Source organism: Sturnus vulgaris, chromosome 18, assembly GCF_052056855.1.
Source record: "Sturnus vulgaris isolate bStuVul1 chromosome 18, bStuVul1.hap1, whole genome shotgun sequence".
Lineage (NCBI taxonomy): Eukaryota > Metazoa > Chordata > Aves > Passeriformes > Sturnidae > Sturnus > Sturnus vulgaris.
In genome coordinates this window covers 529,122-552,751 of record NC_142260.1, presented here as the reverse complement: position 1 = coordinate 552,751, position 23,630 = coordinate 529,122, and the positions used below count along the sequence as shown (strand labels likewise).

General features: G+C 44.5%; 1 protein-coding gene and 1 long non-coding RNA gene across 12 annotated transcripts; one reads left to right on the top strand and one right to left on the bottom strand.

The window, feature by feature from the left end:
* Window positions 1-547: 547 nt before the first annotated feature.
* On the bottom strand, window positions 548-22,936 carry LOC148221680 (uncharacterized). Of its 11 annotated transcripts, none has more exons than XR_015807585.1 (10): window positions 22,500-22,936; window positions 20,900-20,992; window positions 20,580-20,716; window positions 16,448-16,675; window positions 14,689-14,829; window positions 14,425-14,554; window positions 10,294-10,395; window positions 6,206-6,315; window positions 3,275-5,502; window positions 548-1,617 (listed from the first exon to the last, which is right to left on the bottom strand). It is a non-coding gene; the product is annotated as an uncharacterized LOC148221680 (long non-coding RNA). The 11 variants fall into 11 exon arrangements; XR_015807583.1 differs by lacking the exon at window positions 10,294-10,395 and having other exon boundaries at window positions 3,275-3,370; window positions 5,425-5,502; window positions 22,500-22,921; XR_015807586.1 differs by lacking the exon at window positions 6,206-6,315.
* Window positions 13,399-19,721, top strand: LOC106853243 (ferritin light chain-like). The gene is made up of 3 exons (XM_014876379.2): window positions 13,399-13,651; window positions 16,610-16,756; window positions 17,992-19,721. Exons 1-3 carry the CDS (start codon window positions 13,484-13,486, stop codon window positions 18,499-18,501), a joined length of 825 nt encoding a protein of 274 aa, XP_014731865.2. The 5' UTR covers window positions 13,399-13,483; the 3' UTR covers window positions 18,502-19,721.
* Window positions 22,937-23,630: the final 694 nt, after the last annotated feature.

The window sequence follows — 23,630 nt, the reverse complement described above, 5'->3', positions numbered from 1 at the left end:
TTTCCTTTTTTTTTTTTTTTTTCTTTAAAACTTACCTCTGAAATACTCCACAGCAGTAAAACCAACAGTGACTACTTAGAATAGCTTTTATTTTCCAGCTTTGAAAATGAACTCTCAGTTATCAGTACTGACTATGCTGAACAATGGCTGAATTTCTCATTCATACCTTTTTTACCAAGCTTTACAAAAAAACTAAACCAAAGCCAAGCCTTCATGCCCTGCAGACTTGTGAGCATTTTTGAGAACTACTAAGGATCTGCCACTTATTAGAGAAAATAGGTGGGAGAGATCTGGGAGTTTTCTGGAATGGATCATTTATGAGCAGATTCCTCAGAACTGCTGTTTTACAGCAAGCCTGCTATTTCTTTCAGGAGTATGAAATATGAATATCTTTTCCCAGTTCAAACTAGTTACCAGAGCAGGAACAATTCCTTTTAAATGGTATGTTCATAAAGCCTCTACAACCTCCCAGTATCTAGATATTTTGTTTCTCAGCTCAAAACAAAATAAATGCCAGCACTATAAACAGATGAGATAAAGTCTGTAGGAAGAGAGAGTTGGTATCATTTATTGCAGTAATAAAGACAAGTGGAATAAGATACATTTTTCCATGCATTCAACCACATTTATATTTTTAGATCACTAACAAGGACACCCCTGTTGAATTCCCATGATGATTCAAGATCAATATGCCTTAAGATTTTTGAAAGATTGATGGATTTTCAAAACTGTCCTTTTTTTTTTTATAGATTAAGAAGGACATATTTCCATTGCTCATATAATTTGCTATCTTTGCTATATCTACTGCTATATCTTGCAGACTCCAAGATATGAGAATGCCTAATCCAACCTCAGTTTAAGTGCAGTTACATCCCCCCATCTCCAACAATGCTTTAAATTTTATCACACTGAAATCTTTAGTTTAGTTTAGAAAATCGGATGGGGGCTCCCAGATAAATGTTTGCATGGCAAACTGCTCCTGCCCATCTCCATGTCTATGCTCATGCCTAAAAGCTATTAATAGATCCAGGGAGTGGATGTGCAAGAGCAGACTGGGAATGCTTTGTACTCCCATGGACTGTATCAGTCACACAATGCAGTTATTTCTCCAACTTGGGTTCAATGTGTGGCTTTAAATTTTTTTTTTCTGTCAGTTTTGGGTTTGGGTTTTTATTTGGTGTTGTTTCTAAAAAAAAAAGAAAAAGGAAAAAAAAGTCTTTACCTCTCAAAAAACCCCAAGAAGTTCATGTGATGCAGAGCTTCAATTGAAAATTTAAAAAGGTTATGGAAGATTAGCCACTTTTGGTGCCTGTGGGTAGAGCAGCTGGTCCCAGTGGAATAAAGGCAAGGATAAAACCATCTTCTTCATGGATGACATGGCAACAAGGGACACTGCCAGCAAAAGCAAAGCCTGCTCCAAGGCAGGAGGGGGAACATTTGAGGGTGAGGGAGCTGGGGGCACAGCACAGGCACTGCAGTCCTGTGGAGCAGGGGACAGGAGGGAAGGCATGCAGGGTTTGCAGTCCTCCAGCCCTGCTGCAGGTTCCAGCAGCTCTGAGACACCTCCAGCAGCAGGGAACAGCCAGCAGCACCTCGGTGAGGGGCAAATCTGCATCCCTGTGGAAATGGCAGAAAAATGATTAATTTAATCCCATGCCCTTCCTTAGAAAAGATAGCAAGAGACAGAGAGGAGCAAAACTTGTACAAATACACCAGTTTCTTCTTCCTTCTTTGGCAGAGGAAAGGAGGAGCAGATTCCACATGCCCACCCTCCCCTGATCACAGCATTTAGCAGAAGGGGGAGAAGGGCTTTTCTGCAGAGCCTGTGCCTTTGAGGCAGCAGCAGGGCAAGAGTTCAGTTTTACGACTCTTGGCCCCAACACAATTTACCATTTACAAACTAATCCTCCTCTGCTGGAGAGCACAAGGCCTGCTAAAGCTCTCATGTCCACTTCTCTGATTCTCCATTGTCCACAGTGACAGGGAGAAGCCAGGACCTAATGGGTGTGTAATTCAATCGCTGTCCAGGCTGTGTCACAGCACAATGCTCTGCTTGTCGTGCCACGGGCTGAGGCAGCCAGCTCCTGTTATGGCCCACAGCAGGTGTGAAGAATGTCACAGGCTCTGGTGTGTGCTGCCCCTCTCTCCAGGTCCATTGCTGACACTCTGTTCACTCACCACTTAAAGGCTGCTTTTCCTACTGGCAGCAAGCTAATTGTCAGCTCTCTGGTGAAAGGGCACCCTCAGTATTTTTGACCCTGAACTGGGAATTCCTGCACAGCATAACACGGGCCTCAGATAAAGAAAACCTCTTTGCTCTCCAGATCCCCTAAATGTGGAGGCCTGCTAACAAGCTCTTTATTTCCTTAGTCTGAATCCAGCAGTTAGTAAATTATCATTTACCACACCCAGACGGTTTCACTCCGTCGTTCCTCACCAGACAGGACATTGGGCATTGCCCCACATCCTTTAGTATGGTTTAAATCCTTGGTAGCTAATTACATTTTAATCAGCAAAAGACAGATGCTTCAAAAAATTCCTATCCACAGGTAGGTCGTGTGGAAACCTCTGGAATACCAAATTAAATGTGCTGCCACACTTAAATACAGGGCCACTCTGAAAATGGCATTTGGTTTGGTTTCTGGCAGAATTTACTACTCCACCAAGATTTGAAAAGCTGCACTTTCACTGATGTGGAGTTGAAGCAGGCTGAGGAAGAGAAGTGCAGAGGAAGAAGGCAGGGCAGCAGCAGTGGGTGTGGCTATCACCCAGCCATGCTGCCAGGCAGGTAAGGGGACAGCACAGGGGACAGCTGGCACACCCACCCTGGCTCACAGATAACTGTTGTGTGTGGGGCTCCTTCCCACATGTAACAGTGACTTGTCCAAGGGATGTGAGAACAGAATGAGCACAGGAACATCCTGCTCCTAACACATCTCTTTCCTTAACAGCCTTTACAATTTCATTCATGTAGTTTTTCTGGTACTATTGTTCCAGTTCCCTCATTTTCATGTAGAAGCAAACCAAACAGCAGGAATACCTGATGGAAGAGTTACACTGGGACAGGAATTGTACAGGCCTGTACAGCTGCAAATTTTCATCCAAAAGAATAAACAACTGAAGTCAGCTGCACAACCTGACCAACTCAAGAAACAAATAAACCAAAATGGAAACGATTTCCCTGCCATCAGGTAGGTAACTTTAAATCAATATATTTGACTATCTAGACTATTTCTGTGCAATTCTACACATGAATTATGGTTACCAATCTTACCTAACCCTGTAAAGGGACGAAATACTTTGTCACACTTGCAAATTCTGTGAAGGCAGTGAGCAGATGAAGAAAGATGATCCAGCTTCTTACCACTTGCTACAGAAAAGTTCATAATATTCATTATTCAAAATATGAATTGGACATCTGTATTTACAATGTTTAACAAGTCTTGCTTAGTGTCGAAGCCAAGCTGCTCATTTCACCCATACTCATCTCCTGTCATCATCCACGGCTGATTTCCAAACATGGCCAGACACCAGTTTTCATGGCAGGGGTCATGAGACATTCTTGCATCCTGAATCAGGATTCAGCAATGCCTTGTGCCAAGCCTTAGAAACATGCAAAGCATCTCCAACTGAGCACCTGTGGAAATCCCATTTCCTGACAAAGAGAGGCCCCTGATATTCATGTTTTCTCCTACTCTTAGGCTATGCTGGAATGAAATCTGGCCTGAATAATCCTTTTACAGCTGTACAAGGAAGAATCCTTGCTTAGCATTTACCCCTCTCCTTATGGAGGTTCAGTGGAAACCTGGCTGAGCAATCAGCAAAGCCACACAGAATGAAAAGTCTGGCTGATGGGATATGACAAAAACCACACACAGGACAGGGACATAAAGTGAGCCTATCAGAGAAAGTGGAAGAACTCTGATAACTTTAATGAATACAGGTAAGAGGATGGGACCCTCAGGAGTCACATTAAACTTGGTGTTAATGCCAACAGTGACACATGCAGACACAACCAGAGAGTGCCTGCTCCTGGAAAGGGAGGCCAGGAGCACTGCTGCTAACAGCAAGGGAACCATCAGAGAGTGCAGGACTGCACGGCAGCCACTGCTGGGTCAGTGACAAGAGCTGAAGGGGAATAAATTGAAGGATTGCTGGAAGGGACTTGGAAAGGGCTGCTTGTGATGCAAATGACTCTGAACAGCTTATCCTGTGAGACTCCCTGCTCTGCAGGGGACTACTCCCCACTACCTCTTGCTGTAGGTCTGGGCTGCCCGTACTCCAAGCTGCCCTCATCCCTTTGAAGGCTGAGACTCCCTCACTCCACAAAACCTTCATCGTTGTCCTGTCCCTGTCACTCTAATCATGGGTTGCTGCTGCTTTATCTCTGACAGGAACTGTCTGTGCCCTCTCCTCAAACTCTGACCTTAAACTCCAACTATCACATCTCCATATAACCCCAGGCCATCCCCTCTGCCTCCATTCCCTGGCACTGTTCCCTGTAACTGCTTCACACCCCAGATTATCTCTGTTTTTGTTTTCCTCCCTCTAGCAGTGTGTGTGAAGCCCAAGCTCTCACAGGTAGCAGCCCATTAGCCTGTGCACTGTTCTATGCCCAGTCTTAATCTCACTTTTGCTGGGCCACTCATTCGAGCTTTAAACCAGTAACTACAACCATCCCTGCTGGTTTTCAGGGGTCCCTCAGCCTCTTTTTGGGAACCATAATCCATCACGGTTCTGGGCAGGCTCAGTGGATGCACAGTGACACCCACTGCTCCCTATTTCCACCAGGAAATGCTACAACAACTTGTGTCTGCTGGGTATAACAAAGAGGACTCCATGGCACATTTCCTGTTCCTTCCTTGCTGCTACCAGTCCTCTGCTCCTCTGGGTACTCCAGGGACCTCCCCCCTCCTCTTGGCCATGTCAGAGTACATTCCAACAGCTGCTGGGGCTGGATGAAGCACCTGCTCTGGGCAGCAGCAGCTGGAGTTCATTTTGGGTCCAAAGGGCCGAGGCCAAGCAGGCTGACTGCATGTGCACTAATCCAGTATCATCACCAACTCCACCAACAACAGCTGCCCTTTGAAGAGGGAGGGAAGAACTATTTGGGGAGGAACCAGAGCTTTATAAAGGACATTATGGGCCAAGTCCTCAGCTGGTACATGCTCAGTTAAAGCATGTACCCTCTTGAAGTTATATGAGTAATGCTCACATACACAACCACAAGGTTTGGCCCACTCTCAGTGCTGCTTCTCTTCTGTTTTTAGTTTTTCTAAGGATTTTTTTACCTCCTCTCCTTGCTTTGCATTTATCTTCCATCAATAAAGAAACTTTCCTGTCCCTTGCTTCAGACCAGACAGCTGAAAGTCACAAGCTACACATGCCAGATTTCACCATCCTCCTGTGCACAGGTAACCTTACCATGCATCCCTCAGTCCTGCTCGAGTCCTGGGGTCCAGATCATGAGCCTGCAGCAACAGGAGCAAGGGCAATCCCATTCTGGAACAAATCAAACCAAACTCCATTAAGGTCCATTAACAAAAGTCTTTCAGCACAGGTATCCTAAGAATTGTCATGCACTTGCTCAAGCCAGTGGTCCCTGTAGGACAGACCATAATTTGAATGTATGATCCTGGCAAATGACACAGAAACAAATGACACTCTTGTGCTTCTTTCTAGAGAATCTGGAAGCTCTCTGAAGCCTGAGAATGGAGCTGGGTTCACAGAGATGGCACTGCAGAGCATGGCCAAAAGCACTCTGCTCACACAACTCGAGTAAAAACAGGATTTCCAAATTCTTGTTGATGCACTATCAGAGGAAAACAGGACCTTGCTGCAAGTTGCTCATGTGAACCAGTCACAGCCTTTAAAACTTTGAATTCCAAAATTTATTTTCCTGAACTATGCATCTTTTAATTCTTGACTTTCCAAGATTCAGATTTAAGCCACTTTTCCCTCGGGACCATGTCTCAGCTGGGTTATATTACCAAGAGGAGCAAAGTGATGAGAGACAGTTGGATGCACAGAGCTGGCAGTGAGAACAGTACAGGCAGAAAAATCAGGCCCCAGCCCATACCAGGTCCTGACATCTCACCCACAAGTACAGACAAGTGTAACCTGTTCTGTGTTGGCTTGAACATTGAAATAAATGTCCAGGAACTCCCCTGATGAACACCACAGCACAGGTTAGACCATTCCTCACCAAGGATGGGGCAGACACTGAAGCACACAGGAACCTCCAGGGCTGAAAATGCCTTCTCAGCTGCTGCACACTCACACACTCCCTCTGAGGCTTTAACCACAGTTCCAAAGCTGGAAAACACCAGGACATGCACAAACATATGCAGCAGGCAGCCCTGCACACTTGTGCAGCAGTTCTGTCCACACACATGCCTGAGGAAACCACTTTGCACCCTCGTACTGAGCAGTAGAGACACCTCCACATTCCCAGGCAAAGCAATAAAACCCTGCAACATCTGAGAGCACAGAGCTCTCCCCAGCCCTCAGAATCCTCGCTGCTGTCATGGGCACATTTCACACAGGCCAGCTGCACAGGATTTATTCAACCAGTTCTGGAGTATCAAAGCAAATTTCTTTTTTACCTTTGCCCCAGGCAGGCACTTGGTATGCAGGATTTAAATCAGAGAACAAAATGTTCTGTGAAATTTGTAAATACTCAGCCCAGTAAATTCTAAATTCTAAAAAAAAAAAAGGAGAAAAATAAATATGTATATATAAAAAGAGAGAGAGAGCTACTGGAGTGGTTTAAAAATCAAAAAGTAAAGCATTTCACTGCATCACTGTGGGTAATGCTACTGTGTACTAAAGATCCCAATAAATAATTTCCCAAAATTAATGGTATTGACTGCTTTAAGTGATAGGAGCCAAACATAATCTGAGTTCTACTTTATAATTCCAGTGAAATCAGGAGAATGCTCAATTCCACAAGTGCTCTGCATAAAGACACTGAAATTGAAAAAACAAATTGTTTGATCCTTGCAAATTGGCAGAGAAGACTTTGCCTGGGACATACTGCCACAAAGTTACTACAGTCTAACACTATCATAGTAAGATTTTTAAAATGTATTTAAAGCCATTAAAATGGAATTAGGCAGAAGATGATAGGGAAGGAGACATCCCAGGGAATCACAACACTTAGACAGTGAAAATGGTCTAAAAGAGGTGCTTTGATTAGAAAGCAGCCAGAAAGGGTCATTTGTGACTGGAACTACAAGAGGAATTACTTCACTGGAATTTAGAATTGCCTTTAAGGTCCATGATGTTTGAGTGAAATTATCTACTTCTGCTCTGTTTGATTCACTGGCACAGGCTCCATCTTAATACAAAATTTAAAACAAACATTTAGCTGTTGAATGTTCACATTAAAATTTCATCTCTCTCTTTTCTCAAGCAGTTTCACCTAGACTTTGAAAGGATTCTTTCATAAAAATTATAATGCATTAATTTTTGGTGGCTACAAAAGCCAAAATATTTAGAATAATTTCCTCTTCACCTGCAAACATTTCACACTCCTCTTACCACAACTGTGGCTTTAATGTCTTCTCTCTCAAGCCAAGTAACAAATGGCATCAGTCAAACCATTAATCCCAGGAGTCCCTGTACTTCAGGATAAAGTGGATAAAGTGCTCCTGGTGCACAGGGACTCTATGAACATTGACCAGCAGGAGCAAACAGCACAAGACAATGAATGGTTTCTGCATCTTCAGCTCTTGCCCACAGTTTACTTCTGCTGGCCCAGATATTCTGAGAATGTACAAAGTGCATCTCCAAGAGGTCTGATGTCCCCTCAAGGGCCACCTGGAGCACTGAGTGCACCTCCTGAAGTTTGCACTGCCTGGTCACTGATTTAAGATGGCACAGGCTGCACACACAAGAAAAGGCATTGCCTTTTTCTATATGTCAAGTCTCATTTGTCCAAGACTAAGTACACATTCTAACCCACAGCTGTGGAAAGGAAGGTAAAATAGAAAGGCAAGTACACAAAGTATACAAATTATGACAGACTTTAGGCAGTTTGGCATTGCACAACTCCCTTATGCAACACATTGCCTGGGGCAAGCCTCATGTTTGCAGAAATTCCACAGAATCCCCTTAAATACACTCCAGTGCCAAGGCCCTGTGCCTTCCACCTGCAGTTCCTGACTGGATTTATGATATAGCACAGACAGATTACATGGATGAGCCTTACATTTGCTGGCCTATGCTTTTTAAAATGTGACCTGAAATAACAATTGCAAAATCTCAGATGAATCCTGTGAATTTATAGAAACTACTCCTAAGCACAGCCTCTTTAGAAAAATGGAAGAGGTAGTATCAGTCAGTAGCACTTAAAATGAATAGTGCACTTAAAACTCAAGTGTATTTCCAAGGGCAGAAATGGAGATGGAAGGGCCAGTGCTGGCAGCCAGGCTGGAGCTTCCTTAGCCAGGCTGCCAGTCCTCTGCAGCCACAGACTCCCCTGGGCTCCAGCTCTCCCTCTGCCTCTGCCCAAGCCCAGCCTTGGCTTTCCTCGGGGCTCCAGAGCCTGGGCTCCTGCAGACACGGGTGAGCTGCCAGGCTGGGTCACGACATGGAATGATTCTGTAAACACGAGGAGCAGAGACAACAGAGAACAATTCAGTGGAGGTGACTTGTCAACATTTAAAACTGCAGAGTGGTGAGTGCTTAAGTGAAAATGGTGACATACAGCTGCTAGCCATGAGCTGAACAGTGACCAGAGCCCCACACGTGCAGGCAGTCACACAAGCACAGCTGGGCTTGAGACACCATGGGAAAGATGAAGGTGGCAAATCAAACCAGGCTGTGGCACAACAACAGTCACAGCAAGAGTCTGTCAGTGCACTTGAGATGCACTTACATCTTCTGGGCTCGACTGCAGAGCTGCACACAGACCCAAACCTCCTGCCAGCATGGAGCTTTCCCCGGGCTCCAGAGAAGGGAGAGAGCAGCAAAGGAGAGGATGAGGCTGCCTGGGCACTGTGGTGGTGCAGCAGTGGGAAAGAGCCCTCAGGGAGAGAGAGAAGAAGGGAGGGGGGCCTGGGGAGCAGCAGGAGGTGAGGGCTGCTGGTGCACAGGCAGGATGTGCCCTGCACACCAAAGCCCCAGAGCAGCTCCCGACTGAGGCTGCCCATCTCCAAACTCTGCTCCTGGAAGGGTCCCATGGGAGTAGCAAGCATTAATTACAGATAATCCAATTTAAATAGTGCAGAGAAGAAAACAGCACGGATTAGAAAACCCTCCTATATGTATTCTGTGACACAAGGTTAAAGATAAGCTTTGCTTGCACTTCAGGAACTCTTCCAAGCTTGTCTCCTGTGTTAGCTTTAGACACAGCACAGATATGCCTGTGGGCACATTCTGTTTGAAGGACAGATTTCAATCAGTAAAGTTTCAAAGGATTCTATATATATATGACAATGTTTTATGTTATCCAGCAGTCAGAAAGTTCCTTAAGGAAGAACTTCATTGCAAAAGGAGAGGCAATGAGTCAACTCCTCAGTATCTGTGCCATGCAGCCTTGTGCCAAAGAAGCCATTGGAAACAACTGCCAGAGATAAAAGTTACAACAGAAGTGAAAAGTGTTGCAACTTTATCAAGCTACTGAAGCAACTTTATCAAGCTATGAGGGAAACCTCAGTGGAGGCAAAAAAGACAGGGCTGTTTCCAGAGATGGGAACATCTCAAACATCTCATCTGCCTTCCAACACTGCAGAAATGGATGTTTGGCAAACACAAACATCTCAATGGCATGAAGAAATCTTTGAGAGTCTAGAAAAGGAAAGAAAATTAAAACTAAGGTTTGGAGTATTTGAGTCGAGTGCCAAAAAAAGGCATTTTAAAAATTACTTCCAAAATTAAAAGTTAATCCAAGTATTTTTCAAACGGAATTTCATTATGGTACCTCATTTTATTAAACTGAATATATGCAAAATACATGCAGATCTGGCACTCTGGTATTTTCAGTACCTATAAACCCAAAATACAGGCTTCTGTCTGCTCTGTTTGACAGCAACAAGACTGACTTCAAAGGGACTAGGCTTTATTTTTGAGCAATCCTTCTCTTGTATCACTAAAACATGCTGATTTCAGAGCACTCTAGCAAACTGGCTCTTTCCATTTGCTCAGTGACAAAGAGACAAAAAATATTTTCCAGAATGTCCATGTTGCAGCCTGCTCACAACACTCTTGCCTCCCCAGGGCCATGCCATGTTTTGCTGATGACCACTTTTACTGAAAGTCAGTTGGAAGAGGTTCTTTTGCTATGCTTACTTAAGTAGTAACATCCCAAATTTCAGGCTTCTTTTTTAACTTTATGAGTCATACAGTGCAAAAAGGCAACAAAACAACTCAGAAGTCTTGCTGGCTTTTCCTCTGTGGATAAAAGAAGAAAAAAGAGTGAGCCAGGATAAAACAGTGAGATGAAGCACCTGTTGAGACTAGAAAAGCATAAGGAAAATGGGTGAAGGGACTTCAAGTCCAATAAAAGCAATCCTGAATTCATGGGTGTTCATATGAATCATTCCTAATTTCCTGCCAGAGAGCTTTGGTTTCACTTAATTACAAAACAAAATGATGAATGAAGAAGGCCAATTCACAAGCATACATATTGTACATTTATTTGTTTATTACTTTTTCCTCACACAGCCCTCTGTTTTCATCATAGCTATTGATGGGCACTGAAGGAGAGAAAAGTCTGGCAGCATTAGACAGACTATTTGCAAAGCACAGAGAGAAGCAACATCCACAACTCTTACTACCTGTGGTGAAAGAATGAACAATACCAACTCCAGATCACAAAGTGCAGCCTAAAGAGTCTACCTTTAAATGGGAGAATCAGGGTAGAAAACAGCCAGATACAACTAAAAAGAATATTTTGAGAGGGTTGCTAAAGCCCACTGAAACAATCTTCTCTACTGCATTCTGACAAAGAATACATAGGAAAAGGAGTGGGGAGGAGTAGACAAGGTATGGGTTTGTGTGTAAGAGAGTTTATTTTGATGGAATTTTAATTGTAGTTTAATTGTATATCACACTGTGGTTTGGCTTCCCACTCTGCCATACACTTTCAACACACTTTAAAATGTATTGTACCAAAAGCATGGCAAATCATAAAAATTAAAATATACCTTTCATCGAGGCACGTGCCTGCAACCAACCCTTTGATGATCCTTGTAGGTCCCTTCCAACTCAGAATATTCTGTGATTCTCTGCTGAAAAGTTGTAACTAAGAAACTGAACAAAGTGCCTGCTCCCTGGAATGCTGCATTTCTTGAGGCCACAAGATTTTGGAGCAGAGGATACCTTCCCCAGTCCAGATTGTAATATCACCTCATGCCATGTAGCAAGAATCCCTATATTAATTTGTCATATAATTTTGCCATAATACAATTGATAACAATGCAAATGGTGTGTATTTCTGTTAATTCTGTGAAGCACAAAGCAAAATAAATTGAATGGTGTTCTAATAAAAGGAACATACAGTGTATAAAGAATTTGAGAGTCAGTTTTCAGATCAGCTCCATGCATCACAGATGGCCTTGTCTCTTGGCTGTCCATCTCTAACATGGGATAAATTGTTTTCCAAGGCTCCAACATCCACTGATGCAGAGACAAATTCTATGAGCTGATATGCTCAGAAATTATCATAGTAAATGCCCAATTAACAAAATACAACTACAAACTTTGGATACTTACTTTAGTCTTGCAAACATCAGTTATATTTACTCACATGAAATTCTACTCAAATGCTAAATGCTGTTTGATTTTTTGAAGCAAAACTTCTAATTTAACTACAACATGAAGAATCAGAAGTAAAAAATGGATAATTACAGCAAACAAAGAGGGCTAAATAGCATATGAGATGGCATAAGAATTATTTAAGAATTATTTAAGTTTCTCATGAGCAATGTTCTCACATCTCTATTTGACTACTCTCAGGTGATGCATGCTGGCCTCTAGGCAGTCAGATCCAATAACAATTAAAACAGGCAATGGAAAACGATTCTGCCCTTAGCATCCTGGACTGGTGAGGGAGTGATCTGCTAGAAAAATATTCCACAATTGAGCTTACTAAACAAAGTCACTGAACAGAAAATTATTGATTTCAAAGGGTGTTGAGATTATTCATATTGCCGCTCCACTGGTCTGAATCTATTAAGGGTAAAGAAATGCTCAAGAAATGCCAAGTTCCATCCACCTGGTAAAACAGTTGAAAAAATCAGTAATGTGGTATTTTGAAGTTACTGTACAAGGTGAAGATTGGAGGTTACTAAAACACTGAAAATAGTTTAACAAGCATAGGTAGGATCAGTTCAGCACCAACATTTTTAGCACTAAACCAAAAATTTGCCTGGTAGCTAAGACATAGACTGACACTGCCAAATGGCCAGGACTTTGCAGAGCTCACCCCCTCCCCAGGCCTGCCTCTGCCTGCATGTCCACACCTGCCACTCCAGCCTTGGCCCAGCCTGGCCACACTCTCAGATGCTTCTGCTGGTACTGGAGGTTCTGAATGTGACTGCCTGGAAAAGGCCTCAGCTCTTGGTATTGCTGTCCCATACACACAATGTATTAGAGACAGCAGGCAAAGAAGAGCCAGCAGGTTACACTGGTTTGAACACTGGCCCTGCACAGCTCTGATGTCAAAGAGAATGAGAGGCAGCAGATGGGACTGTGCCAAGAACCAAAATGAGGGAGCTACAGCATCCTCATCTGCTGCTGCCCTGACTGTGTGTGCAGCACAGCACAGCTCCTGTCCCTTGCACAGGCTCTGCACCAGAGCACACAGAACTGCATCTCGAGCTGTTGGCTTGGAGCCAGCCTAGGAGGGGCAAGCAACAACTATGTGCATTTCCTAAGTTCCTCTGCTTCTGATTATTGTCTTCCCTGTTCTCCTCTATTACCCTGCTTAAAGAGGAAATATTTTCACTTCAGCTATGTTGTTCTGTTTGGAAAGAAAATGAAGACATGCCAAACACACAAGTTTATGTTTTTCTCTTATGTTTGTAGGACTATCCTGGGATACCCCAAACCTGTTACACATATAAACATGTGTAATCATGAGCCACTGAAGAGAAAGTACATACTGGAATGTTTTATTAAGAACACTCATTGCAGAATCATTTTCCTGAAGTCACTCATAGTCAAGATTCAGTGTTTCATAACCACTTCTTCAGCACAAGTGTGTGGCACGACTCCAGGTGCCACAAGCTAACACAGGTGCCCAAGTTAACACATCTATTGAACCGTTAAGGTAAATCTTCACGTCAACCATTCGCTATTCAGGATGTTCGCCGGCACCGCGCCGGTTCTCCGCGATGGCCGGAGCGCCCGCCCAGCCGCACGCACGCATCCGCACCCACATCTCCTCCTCTTCCTCCCTGGGAGGGCGGGCCAGGTGTGTCGCACGGCAGGTGCCGCGCTATAAGGGGCGCGGCGGTGGCCGGTGGCGCTGGCGGCCATGGCCGAGCCGCGCTCCAAGCGGCCGCGGGTTCCGCTGCCCGCCTGCCCCGGGCACCGCGCGCTGCCCGCCGGCCGCGTCCGCCTCGGCTTCCCGGCCGCCGTGGAGGAGGCGCTGTGCGGCCTCACCGCCGCGCAGCTCGAGCTGCACTACTGCCTGCAGGCGCTGGTAAGGCGGCGGGGCGGCCATGGGCACGGGCACGGGCACGGGCACGGGCGGGCTGCGGGAGGGTGCCCATTGCCCTGTGCCCATCGCCCTGCGGGAGGGTGCCCATCGCCCTGTGCCCATCGCCCTGCGGGTGTGCCCCCATCGCCCTGCGGGAGGGTGCCCATCTCCCTTTGCCCATCTCCCTGTGGGGTGTGTGGCCCCATCTCCCTGTGCCCTTCTCCCTGTGCCCATCTATCTCCCTGCGGGGTGTGCGCCCATCGCCCTGCGCTGCTAAGGCGGCGGGGACAGGAGCTGCCAGGCTCGCTCAGGAGGGTTTTTACAGACACGGCACAGCGGTGCATGTGTCCTGACCAGGCCGTTTGGAGGATCTCCGGGCTCGCTCTCTCTCTCTCTCTCTCTCTTCTCTCTCTCTGGCCGAGAACAACGAGGAAGGAAACCAGTGTTTTGGGAATTCACAGAGGGCCTGTTACCTGGGGAAAAGGGACAGCAGCTGGGAATGCTAACAGCTTTGGAGTATAACGCTCGAGTGGGTTTTCCCCCAAACTTTGTTGAATAGTTGTGTGTTGTTAACTATAGTCTGTAAACAGTTGTGGATGGCTTAACAGTTTCTCGCTCTACAGTCATGAACTTTGGACATGAAATTATAAAAGGTATCACTGATAGCATGTCAAATTCATGCCACAATTGCATCTGGCTACATATCAAGTGTTAAGACAAACATATAACTTAACAGAGACGTTAAAATTAAAAAATCAAAATTATTAATGCCGTACCTCCTGATGCCAAGCATCCACTGGGAAGCAACACAAACTGCATTCAGTATATCCCCAAGTTCCTTCAATTGAGTTTGGTGTCAAGTAGAAGTTCAATGAAAATTTAAGTATGCAGTAAAACCTGTTAAGCCTGTAGAAGAAAAAAGTTGTAGCGATTGGCAGCTGGATGGGATGGAGAAAACTCAGTTAGAAATTGACTGTGGATAAATCAAAACTAGAAATGTGAATATCTTAAATGGTGAATGCTTGACATAAAAGACTTACCTAAACAGTTAAGCAGATGTGTTCACTTGAGCTGCACTTGAAGTCGTGCCACACACTTGCACTGAGGAACTGGTTATAAAACACTCAATCCTGACTGTGCTGTCAACAGACACAGCAATGAGTGACTTGAAGAAAAGGATTCTGCAAATAAAGCAATGAATGTTCTTAATTAAACATTCCAGTATGTACTTTCTCTTCAGTGGTTTATAGTCACATGTGTGAATGCGTGTCACGGGTTTAGGTTATCCTAAGAGGGCCATAAAAATACAAGAAAAAAACATAAACTTTTGTTTTGTGTTTAACATGTCTTCATTTTCTTTCCAAACAGAACAACATAGCTGAAGTGAAAATATTTCCTCTTTAAGCAGGGTAATAGAGGAGAGCAGGGAAGACAATAATCAGAAGCAGAGGAACTTAGGAAATGCACATAGTTGTTGCTTGCCCCTCCTAGGCTGGCTCCAAGCCAACAGCTCGAGATGCAGTTCTGTGTGCTCTGGTGCAGAGCCTGTGCAAGGGACAGGAGCTGTGCTGTGCTGCACACACAGTCAGGGCAGCAGCAGATGAGGATGCTGTAGCTCCCTCATTTTGGTTCTTGGCATAGTCCCATCTGCTGCCTCTCATTCTCTTTGACATCAGAGCTGTGCAGGGCCAGTGTTCAAACCAGTGTAAGCTGCTGGCTCTTCTTTGATACCTGTCTGTAATTCTTTTCTTTATGAGACAGCCATACCATGGATAAAATATTCTAAATATAAGACCTATTAGATCTGTTAGCATGGTTAAATATGGCAGTGGTTTAAGCTGTTACTTTCCCATACAGAACAGAACAAGGCCTGCAGAGAATTTAGGGTTGTAGTACTTCTGAAATTATCGATGACCTGGGTTGGAAAGGACCTTAAAGATCATGAGGTTCCAAACCCCCTGCCGTGTGCAGGGACACCTTCCCAAGACCAGGTTGCTCAGAGCCAGCTTGGCTTTGAACACTTCCAGGATGGGGCATCCACAGCTTCTCTGGGCAACCTGTTCTGATGTCTCACCACCCTCACAGTAAAGAGTTTTTTCCAAAAACCTAATCCAAATCTGCTCTTTCAGTTTGAAGCCATTCCCCCTTGTCTGTCACTGCATGCTCTTGTAAAAAGTCCCTCTCCATCTTTCTTGTAGGCTCCCTTCAGGTACTGGAAGGACACAATTAAGTCACCAGAGGCTTTTCTCTTCCAGGCTGAACAAACCCAGTTCTCTCAGTCTTTCTTCACAGGAGAGGTGCTCCATCCCTCTGGTAACTTTGTTTTCCTCCTCTGGCCTCGCTCTAACAGATTTATGTTCTCCTGACACACCTTCCCAGGCATGAGCTACATCCAGTATTGAAGGTGTACAGTTCAGTAGCAGCATCCATTCTTTTGGAACACCATTGTCCATAATAAAGCTGATAAATAGATGCAAAGTTGTGCTTGTTCTCTTTTTGGTATTTGCCTCATCTTTCTCATACCTTTGAAAGCTAACTTTTGATTGGAATGCAGGCCTGCAGGGATAAATTTTATGTTCCCTGTTCTGGGATTATGTTTAAAAAACAAAACAAAAACCCTCCACAAAACACAATTACAAAACACACACATGCTAACCACTCATAAATAAAATATTCTGAAGATCTCTTAACTGCTACTGCAAGAGTAATGTCAGTATTACAGTTTCCTCATCAGTATTAAAGAATAGAAGGAGTTCTAATAGAAGTATAGATCTTTTATTTCATACTCTAACTACTCACTTCATTTATTGTAGAAATTGGCTCAAGGTCTCCAAAGTGATTGTGCTTTGTGAACAAAACCCCTTCCATTGGAAGGGTGTCCCAAGTTCTGTTAAAGCCACCTTCTGCTGCAGGTGAGTCCCATCTCTGGCAAATCTTAACACTCCTGCTTTGTGTGCTTAGGGTGAATATTTTGATCAGTCACATGTGGCTCTACCAAATATTTCAAAGTTCTTCCTGCATCAAGCTCTGGAAGAGAGAAAAGCAGCAGAGGCATTGATGAAGTATCAGCAAGAAAGAGGAGGCCATTACTGCTCTAAAACCATCCAGGTATGTAGTAGTAGTCTAGACGTTTTCAAGCAGCTGTAATCCATTTCACTTACTGAATTATACTGGTGGTACTTCACACCTCTGCATTCACCCACTATGAGATTTCCAGGTATCTGGCATGCTTGTGTACACGGTTTTGTTCTTGATTGTGATGCCTGGAAACTGGCAGACATACACTCCTAACTCTATGGGGTTGCTTTCCAGCTCAAAAGAATATGGGCAGTGTTCCCCTTTTCTTTCACTCAGCTGGACACTGCTGTTTCCAGTATGCTGTAATGAATTAAGACTCCTTAAATTGTGCTGAAACAGCCCACCAGCCTCCTTCACACTGAACCTAAGGGGAAGCTTAGACATGACTAGCACCTAAGAAGAGTGGTAAGGAAGGAGAACCATCCAGCTTGGGGCAGTAGGTGATTTCCTAAAGTACAGCTCATGACAGAATTTGAACTAAGATCTAACTTGGGCTTGCACAGGTACAAAGGAATAACTCAAAAGTTTTCAGGAAAAAAATAACCCACCCTCATTTGTTTAAGACCAAGGGGCTGATTCTCCTCTACCAAATTAGTTAATACAGAATGCTTCTCTTTAGTCCAAGCAGTAGAAAGTAAACAGGTTATTGTAAAAATCTTTCTTAATACTCTGTTTGCATCAAGGAGGAGCTTAGGACTTCCAGTACTTAAAGAGGGCCTACAGGAAAGAGGGAGAGGGACTCTTTGTCAGGGAATGCAGTGTTAGGATGAGGGATAACCATTTTTAACTGAAAGAGGGCAGACTTAGGCCAGATATTAGGAAGTCCCTCTTTACTGTAAGGGTGGTGAGACACTGGAAAAAATTGCCCAGAGTAGTAGAGGATGTCCCATTCCTGGAAATGTTCCAGGCTAGGTTGGATGGGCCTTTGAGCAGCCTGGTCTAGTGGAATATGGCAGAGGGTTGGGACAAGATGATTTTAAGGTTCCTTCCAACCCCAGCCATTCTGTGATTGGGTTTCCTGGTGTAAGAACCCTCTTCAGGCATAGCTGCTGCTATGTAAATCTGTTCCTTGAAGAAGTGCTTGGGTTCTGCCACTTGTGTTTACAGCCTGCAAAAAACGATAGATGCTCCAAACTAGAAGCAGTTGTTGCAAAATCCTAGTGCAACTTGATTAGAGCATCAGGTTAAGTTGCAGGAATCCATTGATGAATACTGATAACATGAGCTGTTCTTTTGAGTAAATGCAATTCTGTTGTTGTTTTCAGAAACCAAACTGTGACTATGCAGTGGGTCTGATGAAAGCCCTGGAACTAGCAATGGTGCAATGGAAAACTATGCTACGATATTTTGAAGAGCTTTATGCCCTGAGTGTTGAAAATGCTGACCCTCATAGTGCAAGCACTATCAAGAAACAATTTATTGGGCCCAAAATCCAGAAGATCAAGCTGATGGGAGATCTGCTGACCAATGCTCGCAGGCTTGACTGTTCCCAGGATGGCAGAAATAGTCTTGGGGATTATTTTATGGACCGGCTGCAGAAAGAGTTCAGGAGCAGCATAGAGCCAGAGTGCAGGGATCACTGCAGCCCCTGCCCACCTCTCCAGCAGTGCACAGCAGCTGCACAAGGTCTCAAGAGACCCCAGAGAGAGTGCTCCCAGCACAGAAATGGCATAGGGCCAATATATGCAACCATCCACTGCACCACGATGCTGCCACCGTGTAACGATGGCACGGGAGCAAAGGTGAAGCAGGGCAGGGAGGGCCTTGAATGCTGAGGCTGCTGCAGGCAAAGCTGTCCCCAGGCTGGAGCTGGGACCACAGCTCAGGAGGGACAATGCTTTATCACCCCATCCCCTCATCCTCTGCTGAGTCACAGCTTAAAATTTAGCCTTACCACTATTTACTTTAAATGACACCAAGGTTGCCAGCTAGATTGTCACATTTATCTATGCAATTCTTCCTAGAGGCCAAAAGTTCTTAAGCTTCTTCTCTCTTTTAAATGATTAACAGAATTAGTGAGTGCAAATTATTTTAAGAATATATATAATTTTTATGAAAATTAATAAAAACCCACTGCACCTTTAGTGCAAGGAAGCTTTTATGTGGCAGAAAATCCAAATATTTAGTTTTATATTACTGAATATTTTATATTGCTATTTGGTATTTTAAATTACTAACAAGTATAGTAACATAATGAACTTTTTAAAAGGACTGTTTGAAAACAAAGTTTTTTTGTCTTATTTCTATCATAGTAGCAATTTAAATAAGTAGTCTAATGCATTTACTGATCAGCTACTTCTAGTGGCATACTTCTTCAGGATGAAGGATGCAAAAATTTCCTCAACAGTGGGAATAAGAAAATGTGCTGATTTCTCTATAGTTATTGCCTAGCTGGCTTTTCTCATCCTCAGAAAGCAGATGAGAGAGAAATTAGGAGTTCTCATTAGATGAGAACCTTAGAGGTTCTAGGGCATATTTTGCAAGTGTCACCGAAGAAAGCAGCTCTAGGACTTTGTCCAGACTTCACGTAGGGTAATTGCTTTAATTATGATACAGACCCTATCTCAGCTAGCTCACTAAAGGTATTGCTGTGGCACTCCTGCTATTTCTTATATTCTCTGTTTGGTCCCAAGTAGGGGCATGAGATCACAGTGAAAAACCAGCACACTTGACTGGAATTGCATCAGAGAGAACAGCTACTCATTAGTTGTGCCTTTCAATAGGGCAGGGTCAGCCAGCCTGGTTCAAGTGCAGAGGTGTCCAAATTCCTCTCATCAGTCTCCTACCACAGGGCCTCATTCCATACCCTGGCTTCCAAGGTCACTAAGAAGAGCAGCTGGTGGATGAGGTGCCTGCAGTTAGGGCTTTTTTGTCATTATATAAATCTTTTATGCAGTTGGGGTTTGATTCATTGCAAGACTGCCTCACACTTGTGTGTAATGCTTTCGCTGATACTCCTGATTTGCTTGAAAATAAATTCAGTTCCATGTCTGCATCTCCAGTGTATTCCTCAATTCACCACCCACACATGCTGGTATTCTTCTCCAAGAGATTTTGCATATGTTTACAAAACTGCACCAGTATTTTTCTATATCTAAGGAAGTTGTGCATGATGGAAGAGTATGACAGAATGAAAATAAATGCCAGAAAACTGCATTACTATAGAAGCACTACACAATGAAACATTTCTAGTAAACTCTGACACAGCTGCAGTTAAGCAGCAATTTCTGCAAAGCCCACCTTCTGTTAGTGTTGTAACATGGGACAGAAAATTACAATGCAGATGCTTTCCCAATCTTTTCTGTGAATGTGGTTCAACTTTGGGGTGGGGATGGGGAACACGACCACTTTAAAACAACCTCTGTATTCATCTATAAAAATAGTGCCATATGCCACAGGAATGGCTCAAAGCACTTTTAAAATCATGCTAGATTTGCTGTGTTGAGATTGCTGCTCTCTTAATACAGCAGGACTTTAAAAGATATTTCCATCTGGGCTAGATTCCATCACCCATCCTCATGCTGTGCATACCTTATTCAACAATTAGTTCCACTGACTGCAACTCAACATGAATAAGAGCAATGGAATCTGTCCCTCTCAGTATTAAAATACAGCCCACTAAATGTGATCAGAACAAAGCCACTAACTGAATTCTAAACCAGCACGGTATAAAACTACTTCATGTACTACTAATAATGTTGTACAACAACCTTCAACTTTTAAAAGCTGATGACCTTCTGAAACATAGTTACAGCCTCCTCCATGGTTTACAGCACTTAAACTTTTACCTTAAACAAAGTCCAACATAACAAAGAACCCAACTTTTACATTTTTCCAAATAAGACTTACTTGCCTCTTATTTTTCCATGAGTAGTGCCATGTCTGTTTCTCAGACTTCTCATGTTCATCTTCTAACCAAATGTATCCACACACTCTAAAAATTTAAATCTTTTTCTCTTCCTTTTCCAGAACACATTCTGGGCCCTCTGCCTGAAAAGAGAATTCTGTTAATTTCAGATAAACTCACAATTAGTTGTTTCCCCAGCCTCTATCCTCTGAAAAATAAAAGACAAATCAATCAGTTACTGTAGATAATAAACTCTTCTTGTCCAGGTGCTGCTTCTGCTGAGAGGGCACATATGCTTGTGAATATGGTCTCAGATATAACAGTACCTGTCAGCTGTGTATAGGATGAGTCTATCCATGTTTCTCAACGAAGGAAGTACAGTCTGCTTTTGCCTTCCCAGCTTCCTTTTCAATCACATCCTGAAAAATATTATATCAGGGATGAATGTAGAAGAAGTTAAGGGCAGCAGCTCTTATAGAAACTTTGCAAATTCTCTGCTGAATGCTTGTTGATCCACACTCTCTGGATCTGTACTTCCAAAGCAGTGCCCAAACAAACCAAACTACAACGTGGGACAGCTCTGAATAGCCAGTACCCTAAACATAGCATCCAAACTGGAAGCTCAGGAGAGACCTAATCTTTACTAAAATTATGAGTTTCAGCCCCAGAGGCTTCCAAAGAGGTTTAACAATGGAATCCTTGTAAATACTTGTCATAAGCAATACCTATGGTTGCCTGCTCTCAAAGTGAGGAATGCACTTAAGTCTCCAAGTGGAGATTGTTCTGTCCTTCATGGTCTCCAAGAAGAGCATCTCAGGGTTTGTTCTTTGCAAGGACGTTTTTTCAGGCCTCATTGTACATGGCAAAACATCCTTCTGGACAAACCTGTCTTTGGGAATTACACTGGAAAGTGGATGGAAAGGGTGGCAGCAGCAGGGAATCACAGACTCAGAACTGTTAGGACTGGATGGGACTCTGAGGATCACCATGTCCAGACCCAAAGGAAGGTGTCCTCAGGGGCATCCTCACTGGAAGACCACTGTGTGGAATTCACTGTGTGGTCACAGCCTTCTCCTGACCTTTTCACTTGGAGGAATTCATGCACTTGAGCCCACATTCATGGGCAGTTACTGGCAAACTCCCTGTAGTGCTTGTCCAAGCCCCATGGTCTGTTACCACTTTGCCCAAGATAATGCCTACTCACTCAAGTCCCTGAGTGTCTTTTCCTGGAGTCACATATAAGCTAGAAACACAGGGAGGCAGAATAGGCTACAATACTGACTAAATATTAGGTAAAATTACCTTTTTCCAAAAATTAAGCCAATAGTCTGGAGAGAGTTTTAAGTGTCTTGAGATGGGTCACAGCCAGCACCAGGCCTTGATATCTCATTTAAACTTATTTTACATCATTGCATACCTTGCACTATTTTGAATACAAATTATTTTTACTTTGTTGGTTGTTTAATAAAGATTTAAAACCAAGTATCTTTATTCCTTCTGGATCAAAGAACGTCTGTAATAACATTGAAGTGTCTCCACAAATTTGCCTCTCTGCCTCTCAGAAACAGCTGGGAGATACATTTCTAAGTGTGTAGGGGTGGTCAGTAGCTGATCTCCCTCTTTGGGACATATTGCTTTTCAGCATCAGGTAAAGTGAAAAAATGAATTTCTAAAGAGTCCAAAACATATACTTTTATCTTTAAATAAAATTTTTATCTTTTAGGGATACTGACAGAATGTGACTCACAGTTCTTATCTTGGTCTGTACTCAAAGATATTTAAGTAAGTAGAAAATGAGGACTGCAGATTAGGAATTTTTGCCAAAAACCAAATCATTTAACAACAAAAGAAGCCACCATCATGACAGCCATCTGAGAAGTCACAGGCACAGGGACTGGGGATTGATCACTGATGGACCTTTTTTACCTTTTGTGATTCTGTCAGTCAGCCCCTTGCCCTGCAGATTTTGAACAAGCTGAATTTTTGCCAACGTTTATAACTGCAGAACAGAAATTAGTTTTAGCTTATGAGACATTAAATATATGCACTACTATTTTTAATCATTAAGTCCGTCAAATCACATAGTTTAATTACTGAAATCCTCTGAGAAGAATCTAATTTCTCATCACAAATGATAATAAAAAAACCAGAGCAAAAGCTCTGGCACCCTTGAGAGACGTTCCTAAAACCCATCCCGTTTCCCCAAGCTCCAAACTCTCGCACTGCTAGAAATAAATAAATCCTTATCGCGCGAGCCATCCAACCGCAGCAAAGCGCCGCGGAGGGAGATCCATCTCTCCGAAGGTTTCCGAGGGCAGGTGAGCAGAGCTGGAAGAGGAGCCCGCAGGGATCCCCGCTGGGACAGGCCCGCAGCGCCACCGGCTGGCGGCCACCGGCCCGGCCCGTGTCCCCGCATATCTCCGCGGTGTCCCCGCACATCCCCGCCGTGTCCCCGCACATCCCCGCGGTGTCCCCGCACATCCCGGCCGTGTCCCCGCACATCCCCGCGGTGTCCCCTGGCTCCCCGCCGTGTCCCCGCACATCCCCGCGGTGTCCCCTGGCTCCCCGCCGTGTCCCCGCACATCCCCGCCGTGTCCCTGCTTCCCCTCTGCCCCGCACCTTCCCGGTGTCCCCGCATCCCCCGGCTCCCCGCATCCCCCGTACTTTCCCTCATCCCCTCTGCCCCGCACCTCCCCGCCGTGTCCCCGCTCCCCCGCCGTCCCGCACGGTGCCGGCTGCCCGCGGTGTCCCCTGGCCGGCCCGTCCCCACGAATATCCCCGCAGTTCACCCGTGTGGCCGCAGAGCCGCGGACAGACCTGTCCAGGAGCTGGAGGCTTCTTCCCCGCGAGGAACGAGCGGAGCTGTCCCCGCTGGTGCCCCGGGGAGCGGCGGGCGGGCCCCGGCACTTTGGGGCATGGGGGCGGCTGCTCTCCCCGGCGCGGCGGCAGGGCGGGCTGCTGAGAAAAGAAAAAAAAAAAAAAAAAAACCGAAGGAAATGCAGCCCCGCGCTCACCCGGGCTAACGCTGCCCCAGCGGGACACCGCGGCCCCGGCCCC